At 42.3% G+C, this 21,390-nt stretch overlaps 4 protein-coding genes and 1 non-coding gene across 9 annotated transcripts; 4 read left to right on the top strand and 1 right to left on the bottom strand.

The window, feature by feature from the left end:
• Positions 1–3,140: 3,140 nt before the first annotated feature.
• Positions 3,141–5,797, top strand: LOC139814589 (histone H3.3A). The gene is made up of 3 exons (XM_071780953.1): positions 3,141–3,299; positions 3,890–4,072; positions 4,383–5,797. Exons 2-3 carry the CDS (start codon positions 3,945–3,947, stop codon positions 4,663–4,665), a joined length of 411 nt encoding a protein of 136 aa, XP_071637054.1. The 5' UTR covers positions 3,141–3,299; positions 3,890–3,944; the 3' UTR covers positions 4,666–5,797.
• A 465-nt stretch (positions 5,798–6,262) lies between these two features.
• On the top strand, positions 6,263–9,996 carry LOC139814588 (histone H3.3A). 2 transcript variants are annotated; one of them, XM_071780952.1, is made up of 3 exons: positions 6,263–6,442; positions 8,790–8,925; positions 9,023–9,996. In XM_071780952.1, the coding sequence occupies exons 2-3, from the start codon at positions 8,798–8,800 to the stop codon at positions 9,303–9,305; spliced, it is 411 nt and encodes a 136-aa protein (XP_071637053.1). In that variant the 5' UTR covers positions 6,263–6,442; positions 8,790–8,797; the 3' UTR covers positions 9,306–9,996. The 2 variants fall into 2 exon arrangements, with proteins under 2 accessions (XP_071637053.1, XP_071637052.1); XM_071780951.1 differs by lacking the exon at positions 6,263–6,442 and adding an exon at positions 7,684–7,843.
• A 95-nt stretch (positions 9,997–10,091) lies between these two features.
• Nude (Nuclear distribution protein nudE) lies at positions 10,092–17,344 on the bottom strand. 4 transcript variants are annotated; one of them, XR_011732488.1, is made up of 8 exons: positions 16,330–16,832; positions 15,742–16,032; positions 15,531–15,667; positions 15,285–15,467; positions 14,661–14,782; positions 14,031–14,239; positions 13,678–13,745; positions 10,092–11,852 (listed from the first exon to the last, which is right to left on the bottom strand). XR_011732488.1 is itself a non-coding variant. In XM_071780947.1 (8 exons), exons 2-7 carry the CDS (start codon positions 16,413–16,415, stop codon positions 14,072–14,074), a joined length of 987 nt encoding a protein of 328 aa, XP_071637048.1. In that variant the 5' UTR covers positions 16,416–16,562; positions 16,839–17,344; the 3' UTR covers positions 10,092–13,745; positions 14,031–14,071. The 4 variants fall into 4 exon arrangements, 3 of the variants coding, with proteins under 3 accessions (XP_071637048.1, XP_071637049.1, XP_071637050.1); XM_071780947.1 differs by adding an exon at positions 16,839–17,344 and having other exon boundaries at positions 10,092–13,745; positions 16,330–16,562; XM_071780948.1 differs by having other exon boundaries at positions 10,092–13,745; positions 16,330–16,562; positions 16,692–16,832.
• A 26-nt stretch (positions 17,345–17,370) lies between these two features.
• Positions 17,371–21,152, top strand: Rpl3 (ribosomal protein L3). The gene is made up of 8 exons (XM_071780945.1): positions 17,371–17,519; positions 17,904–18,096; positions 18,518–18,686; positions 19,351–19,486; positions 19,578–19,764; positions 20,080–20,282; positions 20,556–20,711; positions 20,897–21,152. The coding sequence occupies exons 1-8, from the start codon at positions 17,517–17,519 to the stop codon at positions 21,092–21,094; spliced, it is 1,245 nt and encodes a 414-aa protein (XP_071637046.1). The 5' UTR covers positions 17,371–17,516; the 3' UTR covers positions 21,095–21,152.
• LOC139815519 (small nucleolar RNA U43) lies at positions 17,758–17,833 on the top strand. Its single transcript, XR_011732747.1, has one exon. It is a non-coding gene; the product is annotated as a small nucleolar RNA U43 (small nucleolar RNA).
• Positions 21,153–21,390: the final 238 nt, after the last annotated feature.

The raw sequence follows: 21,390 nt of genomic DNA, 5'->3' as shown, positions 1-21,390 counted from the left end.
CAATTTTATTTGGTGTGTCGTGCGGTTATTGCGTTCTACTATATGTCGGTACTATTATATGTCTACTTATATGTCGGTTCTACTATATTTGAAAAAGATTTCTTGAGATACTCGCCGCGGGCATGTTAAAGCGTGGCGTCAGAGGCGAGAAATGACTGAAATGAAGATTTCTCTAATCTCCGTGACTGACACCTAAAATTCTTGCGAGCCATCTCATTTCAAGATTTACGGAAAATGGGGGAGAGGAAAAAGTGCAATGTCATGGCACCGAAGCTCGAAGTTGTCCAGGCCCGAGGGTCCTGATGGGCCCTATTTGTATCTAAATAGGGTCCATCAGGGTTCTCGGACCGGGTCAACTTCGAGCTCCGGAGCCATGATATTTTGTCGATCAATCATCGATATATAAATATAATATATTCTCTTTATGTAAAAAAAAATATACAAATATCTCCTAATTCAGTTAATTTTTAATTAAACATCCGCTTATTAAAAATTCTAAAGGTAAAATTGCAAGATATTTATAATGACCGAGAATTAGTCGAAATATTCGTGAAAATATTGATATATCGATGATTAGTCGAACAGTTGATAATGTCAATACTTTTCAATTACTTTCGGTCGCTCGCTCGATAACCACGAAAAATTCGCACAGATCTTAAATAATAGGCCTATTCGTTTTCGCTGCACATCTGAACTAATGCAATAAGTCAGAATAAAACAAATATATATTTTTTTAATTCTAACTTATCGCGCTAGTTCAGATGTGCAGCGAAAACGAACAAGCCTAATATCCGCGATCGCGCTCGCGTTCAATTCAAACGTGCAATACCGGGAATACCAATAATTGCGCGATAATCATCGCGCGTTGTGCTCAGTTGCAAAATATTGCGCAAGCTTTTTTTTAGCAAGCGCGCAGATTCTGAGGAATCGGAAAATTGGACGATCTCTCCTCTTTCAATTTTTTCAGAAAAAAAAATTATAAATTATTGTACTTATTAAACAGCGTTACTTATTAATTTATAATATTTATTGACAGCGGCACAATCCTTATACGGATTCGATATTTGCATAGTGAATAAGAAATCGTTCTAAAAGGAACGTTTAGAAATCTCTCGAGTTTTTCCGGTGTTCTGACGCAACCCTTGGAATTTTAAACCGGACTTATTATCGAATTAATTAACTAAACTCAAAAATGGTTACGTATTGATATTTATTTCTAGTTAAGATAAACGTACCAATCCCTGGACAGTCAGCGAACACGTACCTATGTCTGGACACTTTTATCATTTTAGTTCTTAAATAAGTATAACGCGAATTAACGTTGAATATTATAATTAAAGTTGCAAAATACAAGAAAAATATTTGTATCTGATTTTAATTTGCGTTATAATTATTTAAGGACTAAAATGATAAAGGTGTCGAGACATAGGTGTGTCCATTGACTGTCCAGATTGTCCAGACATTTAAGCGGGGAGCACACACTTCTGCATAATGCGTAAGCATAAGAAAATTGATTGGTCCATACACATGTGTATAAGAAAATAAACTAATCAATTTTCTTATGCTTATAATACGCATTATGCGTTATGCAGAAGTGTGTGCTCCCCGCTTCACCTTACAGAGCGACTTTCAATTCCGATATAACGCTTCATCTTTTCGCTGTCTCTTTTTAACACCTTTTTTTCTTATAACGTTTTCCATTGGGAAAAACTCACTGGCACTGGCAGCACTGAATGTTTGACGCGTATTTCATTGGTAGAATTAGCGAGTATGATTCTGGAAAAACTCAAAAACTGAGACGCTGAATGCCAATGAGTTTTTCCCAATTGCACGCCTTTAGCACTTTCCATTCGGTGACCATTTCAACTTTAAGTACTCGTCGTTCAGTCTCGTGCGGACAGTGAAACAGAGTAAATCAGGTAAATAGTTATCCCATTTTCTTAGATATGTGTTAGAAGAACGCAAAACGCATTTGGACCATCTTTAGAGTGAGCAATTTATATGCGGGTATTGCATTCTAAATATAGATATCGTAATATCACAATTTTTTTGATAAATCTATAAATAGTAATAGTAATAATCGAGAAAAAAAAAGAATTTAACCAACGCTTACGCGAGAGAACGTTTTTGGGAATTTTAATTTGGAAAGACTTCAGTAAGGTGAAACGTGCAACCACTGTGCTGGGGATTGTTCGTCAATCGATTTCGTCATCTCGGCATTTCTCGCTGACGAGTTTTCTCCCGGTATTTTTCATTCTAACGCTTTATTAACGTTAATAACGACAATTAGATGGACAAAATTCTGACACGTGGGCGTTTTCTCCAAGTCTCTGAAATGGGCAAAAATCGCGAACGGGGACGGGAACAAAATCTCCCGTAGTTTCTGCAATTCGAGGTTCATTTTGTCGATCAATTAATAATAAAAAAGAGGATTGTTTTATTCGAGATGGTTGTAAAACGTGACAGTACGTTGATCTCGGAAAAGATGCTTCCTGCAACAGGAAACAATTAATCTGCGCAATAGATTTCCACAAAATGGCGCGCACATGTTAAGCTACGTACACATTTAACGAACGAAGACCGAAACAGCGAAGTAATATTAGCTAATATTGAGATAGACAATTAATTAGAATTGTGCTGTAAGAGCCTCCGCACAATGAAAAATATAAGGAGCAAGGAACAGATATTAGCGATTAGAAATAAGAAATCAAAGGAATAAAACCGGTGTGACATTAATACGCGGCATCCGATAGGTTGAAAATCCTATTGTCTGTGTTATTCCCCGTTTCCGTTGCCTGTATTTTTCATTGTGCATCCAACTTCATTCTTGATTCTTCAGTCCTAATCGCTAAACATCTGTTCTTTGTTCCTTATATTTTTCATTGCGCGGAGGCCTTAAATGTAGAGGTAAATCATACTATTGTGATTTTATATATTTATTATATATTTAAAAAAGCTCATGTTCTTTGAATAACGTTCGTACGGCGATCACACGACGTATTACAAAACTGTGGCAACGCCATTCGTAAAGCCTCGGCCAATCGCAGCGGGCGCCCGGCGGGGCGCCGGCCAATCACGCGAAGAGGATCGATAAGTTTCGCCTCTCGCGATGGTACGCGTATCTTGCTCGTTTCGCGTATACATAGAATTTAACGGCGCGCGCGACGGCAACGCAACTCGGTTGTTTTAGTACGTTCCAGTACGTTCGCGTCAGTCCCTCAGTCCAGTCGTGAGGTTCGCGCTCGATCGAAGTGACTCGTGAGAGGCGTCGCTGCGTTTTAAAACAGGAATAAATTCAGGTGAGTTGAGCTGTCCCCGCGGACGATCGCGATTGTCGGTCGAACGACGCGGCGCGTGTCCTCGCGCATCTCACGCGTATTCGTCGATCTCGCTCTCGAGGATACGACGCGTCGTCGGTGGGGAAAACCGCGAGGAGAGAACGGTTTACCGCGACCGCGCGTGACTCGGTCGGGGAAAAGTGCATTCGGCCCTGCCGCCATCTTGTTTATTGTGTGTCGCTCATTTTTGGAGGGAAATCGACGTCGCGAGTCGCGAGACACCCGCGTACGGCATCCCGGCGACTCGCCCGGCGCCGAATTCGTGGCACGCCCGTCTGAAAATCTCGCGTGTTTCGACTTCCGGCGAGGATCTCGCGATCGAATATCCGGTGATCATTCCGGTTTTTTTTTCTTCTCTCGTGTTCCGCCCTTTCTCTTCCTCTGTTCCCCCACCCTTTGCAGTGTGTGCGCGTTGGTGTATGTACGTACACGCGCGGCGGGGGACTAGATTATAGTCTGCTCTCTCTCTCTCTCTTTCTCTCTTTCTTTCTCTCCTCCCTCCTGCCAAGTGAGCATCTTAACGTATGTATCTCGGTGCTTTGTCCTACTAGGGACGGAAGTCAGTGACAGACAGAAGAGAAAAGCTACGGAAGCTTGCTCGCAGTTATGGCACGTACCAAGCAGACGGCTCGTAAGTCGACGGGTGGAAAGGCGCCCAGGAAGCAGCTCGCCACCAAAGCTGCGCGTAAGAGCGCGCCGTCCACTGGAGGCGTCAAGAAACCTCATCGTTACAGGTATATATACGTGTGTACTACATACAAAATATTTACGAGTATGAACTTTCTCTCGACAACCAAATTATTTATTTAAAGAATAAAAATAAAGTGCTTATCGACTTGACAGTTTGAAAAAATTCTGGATAATACCGACATTACCGACGATAATTGTAATCTGTGAATTAAATTAAAATTAAATTAAATGTTGAAGTAATTAAATACAAATTACTTTAGCAAGATTTTAAATCGTCTTTGAGAAAAAGTGATCGAATGTTTTTTTTTTCTGAAGAATTTTTTGTCTTATCTTAGATTTATCTTTTGCCTTTAGGCCCGGTACCGTGGCACTTCGAGAAATCCGAAGATACCAGAAGTCTACCGAGTTGCTCATCAGGAAGTTGCCGTTCCAGCGTTTGGTTCGTGAAATCGCCCAGGATTTCAAGACCGATCTGCGCTTCCAGAGCGCCGCTATAGGTGCCCTCCAGGAAGCGTCGGAAGCTTACCTGGTCGGCCTGTTCGAAGACACGAATTTGTGCGCCATTCACGCCAAACGTGTCACGATCATGCCAAAAGATATACAGCTCGCGCGGCGAATTCGCGGTGAACGCGCTTAAACCGTTTGCGAATACGCAGAGCGTTTTCATTTTACTTTTATTTGGACACTCTACGTTTCTGAACCATCTAAAATTTTTCTTGACTCTCTTCTGTGTATATTTATCATAGTTAACACACTGCCAACCGCTGTAATAGAAGGGAAAGACACGAAGAATAACGAGTGAGTCTTCATTAGACTTTCTAATGCAATGAGACGTAGTGATTCATACCAATGATTAAAAAAAAGTCGACAAATTCAAAAAGTGGTGTAATTTACTTTTAATATACAAAAATTGCTCGAGTCATTAGTTGAAGAAAGAAATTGTCCGAAGAGAAGTTTACTTTTTTTTTTATATATTTCAATGTTGTAGTGAAAATATGTAACACGCAAATGTATCTCATAGATTTCGCCCATCTTTTTCATAGAACACTTGGTATTAGCGCTTTATTTTAGAATATTAATCGAGGAAGATGATTTTACACGGGCAGTAAATCCACGTTTACAACATTAAAAAAAAAACCTTAGCTTAGGTACAAACAAAATTTATTATTTTTACTAGTACAGCTATATATATGCACACTTTTCATTATAAAGGGATATGTCTACAAGTATCGAAGAGCGATAGAATACAGACAAGATAGTTGATTGTTTATTGGTAATAATATTATTACACAACACATAGTTCGATTTGCATTTAGTCTTCTCACACTTTAGACCTGCAAAAAAAATCAGTGCATGTATTGCGCATATACGTATATAATATAAATTATATTGTAAGCTTAGAGGATAAGTTAAGTGTTTTATGTAACCCTAAGAAAATCATTAATAAATACATACATCTAGACACGTATTATTGAAGATGCGGCAAGAGGGCTGCAATTGGCGTTGCAGTAATTTTTTTCGATTTGTAAGAATCTTGGAAAGTAGTACTATAAAGTAAAAAAAAAAATTAACGTTTTGTTTCCGACTTTCTATCGTCTATTCCGTACAAATCGATATTGTTTAACAGTGGCAGCTTCTTTCGTTCCAAATGCAGCCCTCGTTGGCGAATTCGCAATTATAGGTTGTAATTATCTTAACAATTATAGTACTAACCGAATGATTATAACAACATTATAGCAAAATACATTTTCTAATGGATGTAACGAAAATTGCCTTTTTATATCCCGTCTTTACATGGGTGTGTTTATATATATGTATATATGTGTGCGTGATTTTGTTTTATATTTCATATATGTACATTAACATTGTATGCCCTCTGTCCGGGGCTCTAAAGCCTAGGATCGCGCGCGCGCACGTCTGTGCAGGCATTTGCACGGAGCTGCACATCGCTATCGATTCGCGTGAGCCGCCGCGAGACGAGGACGATGCGTGTGACGCGCGACGCTCATTGCGTGCGAAAAAATCGAGCGCAAGAACGTGCGTGCGTGCACGCGCGCGCACTTGCGCACGGGCTCTTGATCTCTCTCTCTCTCTCTCAAAACTCTAGACCGGGCATCGATCTCTCGCTATTTCGCGGGTCGATAATAAGCGGAACGAAATAGTCTTGCCCTACGTCACAGCCAGCCCCACGCTATTATCGCGCGATAGTCTCCTTTCTCCCGCATTGTAAACAGTAGCGTCGCGTCATCGCTTTTCGACACACGCATCCTCGATCCTCGCCCGTGTCTACCTGTCTCACTCTTTTTTTTTTGTTTTTTCGCGATCCGTGGACGACGGGACAGCCCGAGCTCGGAGATCAGTCGATCGGACGATACGACGAAGAGAATCGAGAAATTACGCGCGGTAATTAAGCTGTGAGTATACAACTCCTCTCCCCTCCCCCCTCCTCGAGAGGAGGAAGCTGAATGTGGGACTATTTCGCGCGGATAATCGTCGCGAGGACGCGGCGCGGAGTAACCGCGACGCGCGCTCGATTTTCACCTCGGTTCTACCCCCCCACCCCACCCTTCCCCCGGAACAAGGGAAACGGGAGTCCCTCCCGCCTGGCCCCTCAGCCGTCTTTGATTCCCAAGAACGAGGGTTTTTCTCGGCATCCTAGGTTAACGAGCGAAAATCCAGGCTAAACGCCCGCGTAGCGGTTGCCGAACGAGCGGGGTCGCGCTCGCGGAGACAAAGCTCCTCGCCTCCCGCCCCCCTTCGCCCTGCCCCCGCGGCCATATGACATTATCCTATATTTATAGCGCCAAGTGCGCGGGCCGATTGGTTCTCAATTCGGTCGATCGCGCGCGCTCGCGATTTCCTATTCCTATTTACTTTTGCGCAGATGATGATATCGCCCCCCCCCCCCCGCCCATCGTACGCGGCGACGAGAAACAAACGTGGAACGCGGGCAACGAGAGGACGATTAGCGCGCTGTCCGAACAAAGCGTGTACGTAGCGGCGGTCACGTGACCGCGGTTACGCGCGAGCGTAAAAGCCCAGCGTCCTCGTCGTCGTCGCGTGCGGCGGGAAGCGGGAACACGTCGTTATTGATCTCGCTCGCGCCCGTCGGGAAATCGTCCGCTCTCTTGGCGCGCGACGCGGCGCGCCGCGGCATTTACATCCCTGAAAACTCATTAGATTTCCGCGCCGTCCATCGATCCATCGAACTCGCCCCCCTACCCGTCCCCTCTGCCCCCCCGGCGCGCCAGATGACAGAGCTCCCGTCTCCGTACTCTCCGTACGCGGTGTGCGCGACATTGTCCGCGTTCTTCCGCGCGCGCGAGAGAGGAGTGCGCGCGCGATTCGGAGAATCATCGGCACGAGCGCAACCGCGGGGGGCGGGCGGGACGGTGGAAACCATGGCGCGAGGGGTGGCGAGGGGGGTACCCGGCGAGGTCGGGAGAGCGTATCGTAGGACGATTTCGAGCGATTGACAGGGCACTCGCGCCGCACTCGATGCCGCGGCGACCAATAAGACGCGCCGGCCGGCCGACGGCCCGCCGCCGGATTGGCCGGCGGCGCACCGCGGGCTCCTACGTGCCTCTCGCACGATTTAATTTCCCGCGGCGGCGGCGGCGGTGGCGGCGGAGAGCGGTGAGGAGAGACGGAGGGACAGGGGGGTAGGCAGAACAGGGGCAGCGAGGGGGACGGTAGGGACGCGCGAGAGAGCCGTGGACTCGGGAGAGCGTCCACTGCCATCGGAGTGTGCGAGGAAACGGATAGTGTATCTAGTTCGCTTCGCGTCCCCGCTCGTGCCCGAGAACCCGTCTCAGGTAGGTAAAACCCCGAACCCGCGGGTTTCCGACCCGTCGCGCGAGCGGTCACTTTTGCGCGCGCGCGCACGGGCGTGCAAAAGCGATCCAGGGAGCCCGTGCGGACCGTCGAGATTTCGGGGAAAAATCTCCCCGAATTTTCACGCCGCCGCACGTTCGCCACCATTTTGCGATTGACGTTCGGCGATGCGGGGAACGCGTCGCGGCGACGAACGACGGCGGCGCGTGGCGCGTGGCGATGACGACCGCGACCGTCGTTCCCGGTTTTATCGTCGATCGCGACGTCGCCGATCGACCTGTTCCCTTCCCGATCGAGAATTCGGACACGTCTCGGGACGACGCCGATCGCCACGGACGCGAATTCCTCGGCTGACAGCGCGTGGTTTTTTTTCCTCTTCTCGCTTCTCGCCGTCTATTCCTCTCCCTCTCTTTCTCCATCGTTCCCACCACCTTTCTCGCGCCCCCCTCGCGCTCCCCCCGCCCGTCTTCGCCGCCACGGGGGAACGAAAGTTCGTGCATTGCGCAACGCGCGCAGCGTTTTCTCGGTGCGCGGTTCCTCCGCGCGTACCGCGACGAGTTATGCACCTCCCCCCTAACTTACAATTACCGCCCCACCATCTTCCCTCCCACCACCGCTTTTCCCGTTCCTCCGAACTTGGCCGCGCTCTAACAAGCGTCGCTCGGCCGTCGGCGTCGCTGTACGCGCGTTTGCCGATTAGAAATTGTCAACGACTGCAGCTCGTCTCTAATTACATGCAATTAGCTTCGAAAACTGAATCTGACGACGGAGGGGGAAATACGATAGCGTTGAATGCGGTCGTGCGCGAATCCAAATTCCCCCCTTCTTCGCCCCCTGAGATTTAAAGATCTTCACTTCTTTACGTTTTGCGAAATCTCCCCCCTTCGAACCCCGGGATTAGTACTTAGTCGACAATTATTGTCGCAGGTTGAATCATGGCGCGTACCAAGCAGACGGCCCGTAAGTCAACGGGAGGTAAAGCCCCCCGTAAGCAGCTCGCGACCAAAGCCGCGAGGAAGAGCGCGCCGTCCACCGGTGGCGTGAAGAAGCCGCATCGCTACAGGTATTAAAAAAATAATAATAAATGAATAAATATCGCAAAATTGTGTCCCGGACGAACAGTTGCCACGACTATAGCGTTTCTGCGATTTCCGCGACAGGCCCGGTACCGTGGCGCTTCGAGAAATTCGAAGATACCAGAAGTCGACCGAGCTGCTGATCAGGAAGTTGCCGTTCCAGCGTCTGGTTCGTGAGATCGCCCAGGACTTCAAGACCGATCTGCGCTTCCAGAGCGCCGCTATAGGCGCCCTTCAGGAAGCGTCGGAAGCTTACCTGGTCGGCCTGTTCGAGGACACGAATTTGTGCGCCATCCACGCCAAACGTGTCACGATCATGCCTAAAGACATCCAGCTGGCCCGGCGAATCCGCGGCGAGCGTGCTTAAGAGACGCTATGTAACTCGCATACATACCGTTCACTGCGATCATTATTATTAATTATTATTATTATTAATTACCGTTCGCAATCGTCGTGGATGAAGCACTTTCATTCCAAGCTCTATATATTTTTTGTTTTATTCACATTAGAGACACGCGCTGTAGCATTAATCGCCCTCCGGTGATTATCCCCCCCCCCCCTCTTCCCGCCCCCATTTTCAAATTACACAGAATTCGACCTTCGCGATATCGCAGTCGTACAGGCACATTTAATTTTCTTTTATTTCTTTTTTTTTTCCTTTTTTTTCTTTTGGAACCTCAACACACTTGGCTTTTCAGTTTTCACATATATGTATACCGGGTGGATATTCACGGATTTACGCGATTTGATTTACGCTGAGTTTTGTTAAATAATAGTTTTGATTAGACATCGTTAGTTGGCGTTTTCTTTCCCTTCATTATTTACCCCCTTTTACCGTCATTAATGTTATAACAATGTCATTATATCGTTATCAGTACTCGGAAAAAAAAGTGTGCATTAGAGTAAGACACCCTCATAGCGACCCAAAATGTAGTGCTTAACATATTAGATCTCTGATTGTACTCGAGTTACATGAATCATTTTGAATCACCTAAAGCATTGTGTAAAAATTTGTGTAAAAATAAACGCATTTCGTAAATAAATCTGAATTCGCACGATTTTTACCTTTGCTTTGTCTGAACTACTCCAGCCGAATAATCGCCTGTGAAAGTTTAAGTGTGGATTTACGTTTGAATAACGAACACGTACGTCATTAAATTAATAGGGGTTTTATTGATCGAAATTCACACATTCTCTCATAATACAATTCGAGACTATGATTTTCTATTCAGGATAACAATTTTTTTATAGATTTGGCCGACGATTCTTTTTTTTTTCTTGAAATGCAGTTTAAAGAACTAAACTTTGGATGTAAACTCGGCACAATTGCATTTTGCTAGCCTTTGTATATATTATAATAAACGCATGTGTTTGTATACACATAATTATTGGAGTCGATCCAATCGTTCGTCGCGAAAAAGTAATTACTTTTCCAATTGAAGAATTTTATTTTTACAGAATATTAAAAAAATAGAAGAATTATGTATGTTTAGAAATACGTTTAAAGCGCTAAAAAGTACACATTTTTACAAAGTATACGCACTAATTATTTATAGACAATGGTAAATACAAATTATATACTATACCCTACGCGTTAATTATTAAGTTCAAAAATTACTTATTACTTGTGTAATTACCTACAAACGTCACAAATATTTCGCTTTTAATAAATAATAATTTTTTCATCACTGCTACTTATACTTGATATACGGGAAGCGTTCGAGGCAATAATACAGCAAGTCACAAATTTAACGAAGGAATAATTTAGGAAGAATTCTACGAATCGTAAGCTATTTTATTTTGCAACATCTATGCCTATCCCTTAACATCATCCCCGGTGGGAGTGCAAGATTTTATTGAGGTCATCGATTTCGTAAAAGAGCACGAGTACCAAGATTTTCGTGTGGCTTAATATCCTATTGCCTCAAAGCCTTCTCTTGTATCCGTATATTTACTTACAAATTTCCTTTTTTAAGCGACTTTTGTAGTGTCGCGCGATGTCGAAGAAGGAAATCACGAAACGTCTCGACGGCGATTGATGCAAAGAGAAAAAGAGTACCTGATTCAGATATATAAATATTCTTAGGATATACAAGTAACGATACTTTGTTACTTTTATCTTGTTATTTTTTTAATTATATTTACATGACAATCAATTATCGTTTGCTACACGGCTATACGTTGCCGCGCGTGGCAATCACATATATTTATTATATTAATGTAGCGTAATAGGCTTGAACATTAGCATAGTGGAGAGGTCGATTGAAGTCGTCAGTATTACTAATATATTTTCAGTTATTACACAGCGACAAGAGTTTCCTTTTCTTATAATAAAATATATTCTTCATTTATTGTGACAAAAATGTTGAACGGAGACACGGTATACCGTAGCGGTACTACATTCCCTGTTAACGACGTTTGTCGGTATCGCTGAAAAACTATCGCCCGCAATAATTACAGTCGTCACTCGACATCCACTTCACACTTGGAACAATCGGATATTATGCGATGATAGCGATGATTCATCGACGTGCCGTTATAATTAATTCTACACAATGTTTTCTAATAAGCTATCGCGACAAGTATCGTTGACGCGGCCTGAAGTACCGCTACCGGGAGACTCATACGTCCGAGGAATACATGAAGATCTATTTATCTTGTGTCCCTATATACCAGAAAACAATTTTTCACGCCGAGACACGACGACGCCTTCCAAATCTTGCGTGAGCTCTCGGTGACTAACTTAACGAAACTCGAATCCACTTAAGAAAATTTCCGATTAACGTTAACATCGGGATTGCAACGTGACGTACGGACATATGATCGCTGCGATTATGTCCTTTCCATTACATTCGCTTACAATCGAATGTGATTGTTGTTTCCTGTGGCTGGGCTTCGGACCTGTCGTCTAGCTCTAATTGAACAGACGCAACAATCTTTCGTTATATTATTTTTACGTTTATCTGGTGCTTAAAAAAAAAAGAATATACCGAACGAGTATTTGCGAAAATCAACATTTTGTGATTTAACATCCGTGCATAGATTCTCTGAATGTACAATTTTGAAATTAATTTGACATATATTTATTAAAAGGAAACGTAACATTAATAATGACGTCTTTGTCATACCGTATGTAAGGATGCAACAAAAATAACGGTAGCTAATTCATGCAAGGAGGGACTCACAAGTGTAGCGTTTCGTATTTTGTGCGGTATGTACATTGTCTCTGTCAATACTTCTTTACAGAATTATATAGATTGAGCCACAAATAATCTCTCGTCAGCATAGACTGATAGACTCAATATGGCAGTAAATAAGTAAAAAGAAGCATTCTTTACAAAGTACATGAACACTGTTTCAAAGCTGTCTAAACGTCACACGCATCTGCGCATTGTTATTTTACAATTTTTATTTTAGGACCGAAACAAATTCTTAATGTAATTGCACGTGCCGTGGTGCTTAGCGTCTATATACATTATGTACACGCATTTTATCGCTAAATTTATATATAGCTTATTACCACAGTTTTTCACAATTTTAAAACATTTTGTACTTGGCTGTATCCTCGTCTACACGCGCGCGGGATTTAGCTGTTGCATTAATTATAAAAATGATAACGACTTGCTCTATTTCCTGCAACGAGTCTTTCTAGAGGACTTATGCAATATTTATCCGTTAGCAAGCTGAACATTGCAATAAAATACGCAGTCATATCTATCATTCCAATGGAAAGAAACGAATTGTGATTGAGAGAAACAGACTATATACGCACGTGTATTCTTGTGTGTATATCATATATATATTTTAACTGTAACTACTTCATGTTCAAATTTATACTTGTATGTAAAAATTCAAACACTGAGGGAGATGTTATCTATTGCACTTTGCATTAAGATCTTTCTTGTGCATGCAACACAAGTATAAAGAATTATTGTACATATTTATATCGGGAAATAAATATGCACACAAACAAATGTTTAATTTGATGAAATAAAATTTAGATCCTTCATGTAGCTTCTAATCCAGGAAATAATAAAATGTTTATTTTTGAACATACTCAACGTAGCACAACACGTTTAGGAAATTTACAAGTAATTAAAATACTACGTCATTGTCATTAATTGCTTGTAGACTTAGTTTTAACAGTGATCTAAGAAGCATAAGCAAGCTATAAACTTCCTATACATATATATAATATAGAAGCAACATATTATAAATAGTCATAAGTGAGCAAATTAAGATTAATACAACACGAGATGTAAATAAATTTTTAATTTAAATTTAATTAAAAATAAAGAATCTTTGTTATATGTAATAAGGGCAGTCATCTATCAAGTAGAGACATCTATTTCTATAAAAAAAAACGTCTCAATATTCTAGGAAGATCAGTACTACGTAATATTGCGTAAAAAGTCTTAAATATATATATATATTTATACATATAAATTGCAGGTCTTGGCGTTGACCGTAACAAGAATAATCGAAACACAACCAACATGTTACACTAACAATAAGTACGATTAAGTCAGTGAGTATATCGTGTACCATATATGATTTCATGTGATTTTGTTCAGAATTTCGAAATTTATCGTAGAATGTGCTTTCGAGACTGATTGTATACGGCACGATAAAAAAAAGTAAGATAAATACATCATATTTACTTGTGAGTGCAGTGAGTATGATAAAACAGGAATATAACAATACAATTTAACATGATTAAAACGTGACTGTTGTGTTACCTGTAGAGATCGCGAACTTGATCTTCTCGAAACGCGTTTCTGCATGTGTTCAGCTTATTCTCCAACGCCTGTAGAGAAGAATAATTGTGATTAGAGAAATATGTTACTTTTCAATGATATCTTCAGAGCTACGATAGACAGTACGACAAATGTTATATTGACAAGATTGCGACAAATGTTGGATTAACAAGGCTGTGACAAATGTTAGATTAACAGGAATATTAGGTGCGCATGGAGTCACTGTTTTAATACTTAAATATGGGTGTGGAATATTCGGCAATGCGTAAACCAGGATAATGAAACGCAGATGACCAAAAGCGTTTGTAATAAACGAAAAAATAAAATATTGAGACCTGCTCTTTAAGGAGATGCAAAATAATTTAATGATGAGAAATCACGACGAAGATCTGCACGCGGTCGGTCTAGGTTGTTGCCTTATACACTGAGGAGACGCGTGAGTCTGGGCCGCCGATGGGCCAGTAGACGAAGTGGTATTCGATATTTTTCCGCCCGGACAAGTGCATTTTATTCTCCTACAGCTCATACAGACCCACCTGTCAAGCTACCAAAATGCCAGCTACATCACACTACCTCCCAACTCCAAGTGCAAATCAAGTCCGACTTATTTACAACGTGTAGGAAATATTTACGTTTGTTGTATGTTATATATAGGTATACACATAATTATACGTTTTATCAACTTAATTACGATATAATATCTTTAAACGAGTACTTGACTGTAAAAACTGAATCCATATCAACACAAATAATTGCTTTGTACCATTAAAATCATATACAGCAACTATATAGGGTATAATGGGGTCTGTTTTCTATTGCTGAATTGACTGCACTAGTTCAGCAATAGAAAACAGACTCATTTACGTTATGCGTAAAGATACAGAAAAACATACAAGCCATGCTTCAAGCTTAGAAAACTATGAGTGTAGTAAAGGAAATATCATCAAAGTATTGCATATGCTTACCCCGACTTTTCGCATGAGGTCACCGATCATATTCATAGCCAGTATTCTAGTGCAGGGTGGCAATGGTTGGCTCACATTGTTATTGTTGTTCCCAATAACACCCCCTACCATCCCGTGTCCAACTAGCGAAAAACATAAGAATAAAAATGAATGACTTATAATTATCATTTGTAGCGAAATAAAATTATAAATTTGTTAAAGTTGTTAAAGTTATAAATTTGATGTCTATCATTAGATTTATATAATTTTATTATATCAAAAGAATTTTTGGAGAAGCCAAAACAAAGGAAAAGAAAATACTGTCAAAAATATTTATTTAGTTACATCAATGCATACTGCACATTGTTTTGATCTCTTCTTAATTTCACAAGTTGTTAAATGGTTAAATATTTCAAGATAAATAATAAAGTAAAGATTATAGAAAGAGAGATTGATCTATAATCATTTTAGAAATTTTCATTTTTTGCAGTAGGTACTACACGGTTATCATACTTTTATCTTCTTAACCATTCAAGCACTTTTTGACATCTGCATGATTTGTCACATTTATCAATTTTGACGATTGCCTTCTCGAAGCAAAATGAAAAACGCACTTTGCCTTAACAAAAATTTTGCACAACCTACTTTTTATCGGTGAAGTCGTCGTATTATTCTGAGGTATGGTTTGTGGGACTATTTGGCTCGCGGGTGAATTCGACTCCAATTCGGCCTGTAGCTTGTTACTATCGACGATGCTACGAACTCTTTCAGCAGACTTGTTATTGTCGGCGTGATGTCTTTCGTGTACTTGTATCTCCTGCTTCAAGTCTAAAATATCGCAGAGTATTAGCTGTCGTTGTGTTAAATGTTAGTAAAAGGATTATCAATTACCTCTAACTTCATCCATCAGTCTTTGCACTATGACTTTCAGGCTTTCTTTTTCATCGAGTTCCGATTCGAGCAAGGCATTCTTTTCTATAGCTAAATTAAACTTAGCTTCTATTTCCTCTTCCGTAACCCTATTTATCCTATAAGAGAAATACAGCTTTTATTTAACCGGCAAAATTATTAACAATCAGTTTAATAAGAAAATATGAAATACCTATGTGCTCTTTCCAAGTCGTCATTCTTTTGTTCGAGTTCTCTGATGTACTTCAGTAGATGCTCATGTTGTTGCTGTAAATCCTGCGCCTTTCCCTGGAACATGGCGCAATCCGCAGACTGTTGATCTAGTCGCGTCCTTAACTGTTCAACTTCTGTGGCGAGTCTCGTATTTCTCTGTCTCAATTCCCTATTCGTCTTTTCCGCTTGCTCTAAGGAGGTCTCCAGCTCTTTCTCCAGCATCTGTGAATTCTCTTGGAATTCTTCCAGTTCTCGCTCGACATCATCTTTCCTGTGATTTTAATAAACAATATTTTTAAGTATTTTACTTTAAAAAGAAATCGCTATAGTAAATTCTATTATGTTTACTGTGTACAAAGAATGCTGCAATAAAATTTTGCATTCTAATCACATAGAAAAAAATCTCAGAATAGAACAACATTGTGTAGGGCTGCAAAATAACAGCATTTTTCATTTGATTTTGTTAAGTTATTTAAGATACAAATAATAATCTTGTGATAACCGTTGTTGCATTGACGCCAACAGCTTACATTTTATGTCGCTGAAGCTCGAAACAAAAACAATATACCTTTGAAACAGTTGGTTCGCAAGATCCATCCAATATTGGATCTCATCGTCCTTTGACAGAAATTCTGGTGGATCTAAATCCATCATTGCTCCTTGTGGATGAACAAAGGGCTGTGTGCAATCCCGTTGTACTCCGATCTTCTAACGTCTCCGAGATGCTACAGATATAATCGTTCCCTCACGTGCTGCACGCTGACATCCCGCAAGAAGGCAGGGGTGACGAAATCTCTTGATCTAAGATACAAATCAAGGAGAGGTCTAAACATTTAAGCGAAAATTTTTCGTTCAGCATTACAGTTGGAGCCGTTAGTCTCGAGCGTATCGAAAGCGCATTCTGCGATTCTCCCTCGGAATCCCACTCACGGCAGAGAGTTTTCGGAGTCGTAGGGGATCGGCCGACAGGTATCGGGGACAGCTCTCGAACACGCTCTCGACGTCCCGCGGACGAACGGATCTTGGGCAATCACTCCGCGAGCGAGACGTAGTCGCGTGTAACGCTAATGTCATTACCGTGTTATTATGAGTCACACTGGCTGGCGAGGTGGTGCAGGCAGGCGCGTAGAAAAATCGGTGGTGCACTGACGGCGAGAAAAAGAGGGAGAGAGAGGATAGGATAGAGAGATAGCGAGACGGGCGCCTTTCAACGGATGTCGTCGATTCGTATCTCACGTGGAGCACGCGCACTCGATCTCCTGGTGCGCGTCGTACTCGACGATATCGAGGCCAATCGCGATGACTACAGACTTTCACATTTGATCGCGAACTGTCGCGGGCACCGATGGCCAATGCTCGGTCGCTGACTCGGGCTCAAAGATCGCGCAATATGGTGGGCGGATAGGTTAAAGAGAATGCAAAGGAATGCGAGAGCGAGCGTGAATATACAAAGGAATACGTGAGCGTGAGATGAACCAGATAAACGTTTGGCTAGGAGAAATTCGAGAATTCTTGTCCGGTCTGAAGTTTGGAGTAATTTAAAGACGCCAAAGGAACAGGCGGCCTGTGACGAAAATAATCTAGACGCATGTGCACAGGGCGGACCGTTATGCGGGATAGCTAAAAAAAGTTCCTAGGAAAAACCAAGAATTTTCTCAAAGAGAATTCAGGTTTCTAAGGTTTGAATCAGTGTTTAGCCGGTATAAAAGCCGGTCGTTGAGGCTTGCTTCCTCCATTTTCTTCGTCAACGACATCATGGTAAGTCGAACGCGTGCGGCGTGAGAGATCTACGAATCCAACGAAATTTGCAATTTTCTTCGGCATCGGCGTCTTAAAGCTACGCAATCGTGTTCTTGAATATTTTCTTCGAACTTTAAAACAAATATTACAACTAATATCGACGGTATCGTTTGCGTTTTGCGATAACAACTGGGAGACGATTTTACGAGCACATGGCTCTTCTCGTGCGACGCCTCGAAGCGATTTATATCACTAAATGATGATTTAGATAATAAAGTTTATGGTTTTCGTCTGAATTACCTTGACGAAATACTCTAGGGCGGTCTGATTTTCTTTTTTGCCGAAAAAACTTGATCGCGTGCTTGGTCCACGCGTCTGAAATTTCTGCATCTCGTGTTGCAGTCGCACCGGAAGTTTAGCGCCCCTCGACATGGGTCGATGGGGTTCTATCCAAAGAAGAGATCCCAAAGGCATCGCGGAAAGGTGAAGGCTTTCCCGAAGGATGATCCTAGCAAGCCTGTGCACTTGACTGCTTTTATCGGCTACAAAGCCGGTATGACTCACGTCGTGAGAGAAGCTGATCGTCCTGGCTCGAGTGAGTATTTATTACAGGAAAAAAATATAATTAATGTTATGATAGAGTTATTAAAGACTTAACCACAATAGGGATTGAAGTGTATTAAACATTCCTTGCATTTAATGCTTTATTAACAATGCATATAAACTTGCGACGTGTTAACCTGGGTGTTGATTGATGCAGAAATGCGTTGATCCACCTGGGTTGCGGTGCGAGAGCTGCCCTCAATGCAGTACGTTCTCAATACCGCCATGTCGAAAAGCAACCCTGTGCGCTGCTCGCGCAGAATGCATAGAAGCGAGGTATATTCCATAAACTCTTTGGAGCCCATTGGGCCGTAACCACTGAGACAAACCATACCTAGTACAGTCCCTTTTCAAAATGAGCTTGTTTCTTTATTACTTTATACATGTTCTAAATATCAACTGTTTTTTTACAGAGGTAAATAAGAAGGAGATCGTAGAGGCAGTTACTATCCTCGAGACGCCGCCGATGATCGTTGTTGGCCTTGTCGGATACATTGAAACGCCGCATGGACTTCGTGCGCTCGCCACTGTCTGGGCGGAGCATCTGTCGGAGGATTGCCGCAGGCGTTTCTACAAGAACTGGTTAGTAGAGACCATCCGCATTTGCTATATGTATCTAAAGATCTGTTCTTTTTGCTGAATTTTTTGCACGGTTCATCTTTTCTCTTTTTTTTCTCCAACGTGAAGAAAAGAGGAAAAATGAACCGTGCAAAAAGTTTAGCTAAAACAAGAGGTCTTGAAATGGTCGAGAACAAGTAGGCATGTTTATATTGATATTGAAATTTACGACGTGTTAACTTGGACGTCGATCAACGTGGAAACACGTTGATCCGTCTGGGTTGCAGTGCGAGAGCTGTCTTTAATGCAGTAAGTTCTCGAGACTGCCACGTCGAAGAGAAACACTGTGCTCTGTTTACGCAGAATGCATGGAAGCAAGGTATATTCCATAGACTTTTTGGAGCCCATTGGGCAGTGACCATTGAGACAAACCATGCCTGGTACAGTTCTTCTCTTTAAAAGACTATGCTATTATTTTACCTACACGGATACTAAAATTATCGCACCAGCTCTCCGCTCGCACGATGAGAGTAATCGCTTGGATATGGCCGTTAAAGTTTTTAATATGGTTGGTCCAAGAAATGTGCCCAGTCTCCGCTCATTACGATGAGACTGGCACGTTACAGAGATACCCAAGTGTGGCGTAGGACACGTGCACAGACGGGCATTGCAATTGATTTTCCGACAGGTACAAGAGTAAGAAGAAGGCATTTACGAAAGCGTCGAAGAAATGGCAAGACGACCTCGGCCGCAAGTCCATCGAGGCGGATCTCAAGAAGATCAAGAAGTACTGCAGCGTCGTTCGTATCATCGCGCATACTCAGGTACGATGCGACGATGTTAAAGTATTAAGATTGTGAAATAAAGATATACTCGATAATCAAGAATTAACTTGATTTTTTTATTGTTTCTTAGATGAAGCTGTTGAGGCAGCGTCAGAAAAAAGCTCATATCATGGAGATCCAATTGAACGGCGGCACTATCGAGGACAAGGTGCAGTGGGCGCGCGAGCATCTGGAGAAACCTGTGCCTATCAATACCGTGTTTGCTGCCGATGAGATGATCGACGTAATTGGAGTTACTAAGGGAAAAGGCTACAAAGGTACGTTTCTACACATATGTATGTGTTCGTGTGTGTGCTGTTTGCCCCCCGGAGTTGTCGCTCTTTGGCACCCCTCGCGCCCTGCCCCCGGCACACACATCCTGAGAAGCATGCTTTCAAGAAAGCACTTAGGACTATATGATGAAAAAAGCATGACGTGCACTTATCTGATTATCTTGAGGATAATACCATGCTGCCTTCCTACTGAAGTCCTTTACCGAAGAAGAGAATACTAACTGTGAATCGAATCTGGCTCTCTTGTCCGACGAGCGTGGGTGATTCTTAAAAAATTGACGTTTTTCCCGCTTCTTGCAGGTGTCACGTCTAGGTGGCATACGAAGAAATTGCCGCGCAAGACCCACAAGGGTCTGAGAAAGGTCGCCTGTATCGGCGCGTGGCATCCCAGCCGCGTGTCCTTCACCGTCGCACGTGCTGGTCAGAAAGGCTACCACCATCGTACCGAGATGAACAAGAAGATCTACAGGATCGGACAGGGCATCCATACCAAGGACGGCAAGGTAATTATCGCTTTGGATCCATTGGATCCGAGTTATCTGTCGTGCCTCTTTCCCTATGTCGATCTTTGGTACACGAGAAAAAGATTGATTCTTAACTTTCAAAGAGGCGAGATAATCGTTACTTGCTCATAGTACCTAACGCATAATTCACATTAGTGCTTTAGGCCTCCAAGACAAGTTACAAAGTCACTGTTATTAACACTTCATGAATTCTTCATCCGAAATTATTCATCGGGATTTATATTTATCGCAATGTCTTTTTACATTTTGTAGATCGTGAAGAACAACGCATCGACGGAGTATGATCTTACAGACAAGAGCATCACGCCAATGGGTGGCTTCCCGCATTATGGCGAAGTGAACAATGACTTCATCATGATCAAGGGATGCTGCATGGGCCCGAAAAAGCGCGTGATCACGCTCAGGAAGGTAAGGAGTGACATTTAATGGACAAACGATACATCGTTCTACTTTACTCATGATGCATTTCTAAAGAGCCTTATACAAAGTTGATAACCATGATAGTTTTATGATAGGACTGATTAAATATTTGACATTACACCAATCGATATTTATATGAGCGAAGTTACATAACGTGGAAACGTGTTTTACAGTCCTTGTTGGTACACACCAAGAGATCGGCGCTGGAGAAGATCAACCTCAAGTTCATCGACACCAGCTCCAAATTCGGACACGGTCGCTTCCAGACCGCCGTCGACAAGATGTCCTTCATGGGACAACTCAAGAAGGACCGTCTGCGCGAGGAAGAAGCGCGAACCGTCGGCGTGCCGACCGCCCCGCCAGCGCAGTAAATCCATATTCTACTGTGCACGATTTGCAGAGAAAAAAAATAAATTTTTAAAAATCTTAGATTAATTTTAATCATTTTCTCACACATTTCTCCTGTATATCCTTTGAAGAGACGGATTCGAAGCTCTAAATAACGAATCATTGTTTTAATTTTAATTATTATTTAAAATACATCTTGGGATTCTTGACGCAAGAATATTGCTCCTTTTGAGAAAAGAAAATTATGCGTTCTCAAGAGTTATGTTAAATCAATTTCTCTTTTCACTGTAACTATTTTTGAATTTTAAACTTATTTTTT

This window comes from Temnothorax longispinosus, chromosome 6 (assembly GCF_030848805.1).
Source record: "Temnothorax longispinosus isolate EJ_2023e chromosome 6, Tlon_JGU_v1, whole genome shotgun sequence".
Classification (NCBI taxonomy): Eukaryota; Metazoa; Arthropoda; class Insecta; order Hymenoptera; family Formicidae; genus Temnothorax; species Temnothorax longispinosus.
This window is presented reverse-complemented; position numbering and strand designations above follow the sequence as displayed.